Genomic DNA, 1,298 nt, shown 5'->3' on the forward strand with positions numbered 1-1,298 from the left:
ATACAGTCTCCTGCTGAGTGTGTATCTGTAACTATGGATACAGTCTCCTGCTGAGTGTGTATCTGTAACTATGAATACAGTCTCCTGCTGAGTGTGTATCTGTAACTATGAATACAGTCTTCTGCTGAGAGTATACCTATGAATAAGTTGTCTCTGTTTGGTCCTTCAAACTGTCCTGCTGGCAGTGTATAACTAGGATTGCACTAGTCAGACCCTTTTACTGTCTGTATCACACTGCAGTGTTCCTGAGCGACAGTACACATGCAGGTATGAAGGTTACAGTCTCCAACAGTCTCCAACAGTCTGTTAAAAGTTATCACTTCAAAAGCGATCACATTCACTATTTGATAGGAGCTGGTGGTATTTGTGAAGCATCAACTGTGTCCAGAGATTTTAAGAGTCGAAACAGCCCAGCTGCTTCTCGAATTCTGCTAAACTCTATACAAAATGCCTGCACTTCAATGAATATATCCTGGAAAAATAAAAAATAAATCAACTTTATAGTCCAGCCAATCTTACATTTTCGCTCAATAGATCGTTAGGTTATTTGCATGAAAGTTCCAATCACCAAATTATTTTGTATAAAATATTTCAGCTATAAGTATACCCCAACTGCCAACAATTTATGTCCTGGGGCTCACTACAAATATTATCTGGTAAATGTGTTTGGCTAAAGTCAATTTTTACCTCAATACTGCAAATGCTTTTTTTTTTAATCAAGCTGCATACTAACATTGATCCTCCACATACTAACATTGATCCTCCACATTTGTTTTTTTAATCAAGCTGCATACTAACATTGATCCTCCACATTTGTTCTCTCATTTTTTATTTTAAACGAAGATCTGTAAATGAATTTTAAAGATTTAATATTCTTCTATATAAATGCTGAGCTGTTAGCTCCTGGTGACCTAAAAACAGAAAGCCATTTTATCTAAAACAACAAGTGAGTTAGGGCTGTATTACCTTGACATCGATGATTTTGTTTCTGATAAGAGACTGTAGGAAGACACAAACAAGCCGAACAAGTCGGTTCTGTAGGTATCGGTCCCGTATTGTCTCACACGTCGATATACAGTTGGAGATGTACAAATGGATAAACTCAGAAGGTAGTTCTACTGCCTAAAATATCAAAACAGATGATAAACACAGAAGGTAGTTCTACTTCCTAAAATATCAAAACAGATGATTAACTTGGAAGGTAGTTTTACTGCCTAAAATATCAAAACAAATGATAAACTTGTAAGGTAGTACTACTGCCTAAAATATCAAAACAAATGATAAACTCAGAAGGTAGT

General features: G+C 36.0%; 1 protein-coding gene across 1 annotated transcript in view; it reads right to left on the reverse strand.

Annotated features, from left to right (window-relative positions):
- Positions 1 to 6: 6 nt before the first annotated feature.
- Positions 7 to 1,298, reverse strand: part of LOC110450095 (CCR4-NOT transcription complex subunit 11-like) — a 35,072-nt gene continuing 33,780 nt past the window's right edge. The window contains 2 exon segments of the mRNA XM_021497349.1: positions 7 to 472; positions 967 to 1,122. Coding sequence (XP_021353024.1) covers positions 341 to 472; positions 967 to 1,122 — 288 coding nt within the window. The 3' untranslated portion in view covers positions 7 to 340.

The sequence above is a fragment of the Mizuhopecten yessoensis genome, unplaced genomic scaffold (genome assembly GCF_002113885.1).
Source record: "Mizuhopecten yessoensis strain PY_sf001 unplaced genomic scaffold, ASM211388v2 scaffold4989, whole genome shotgun sequence".
Taxonomy (NCBI): domain Eukaryota; kingdom Metazoa; phylum Mollusca; class Bivalvia; order Pectinida; family Pectinidae; genus Mizuhopecten; species Mizuhopecten yessoensis.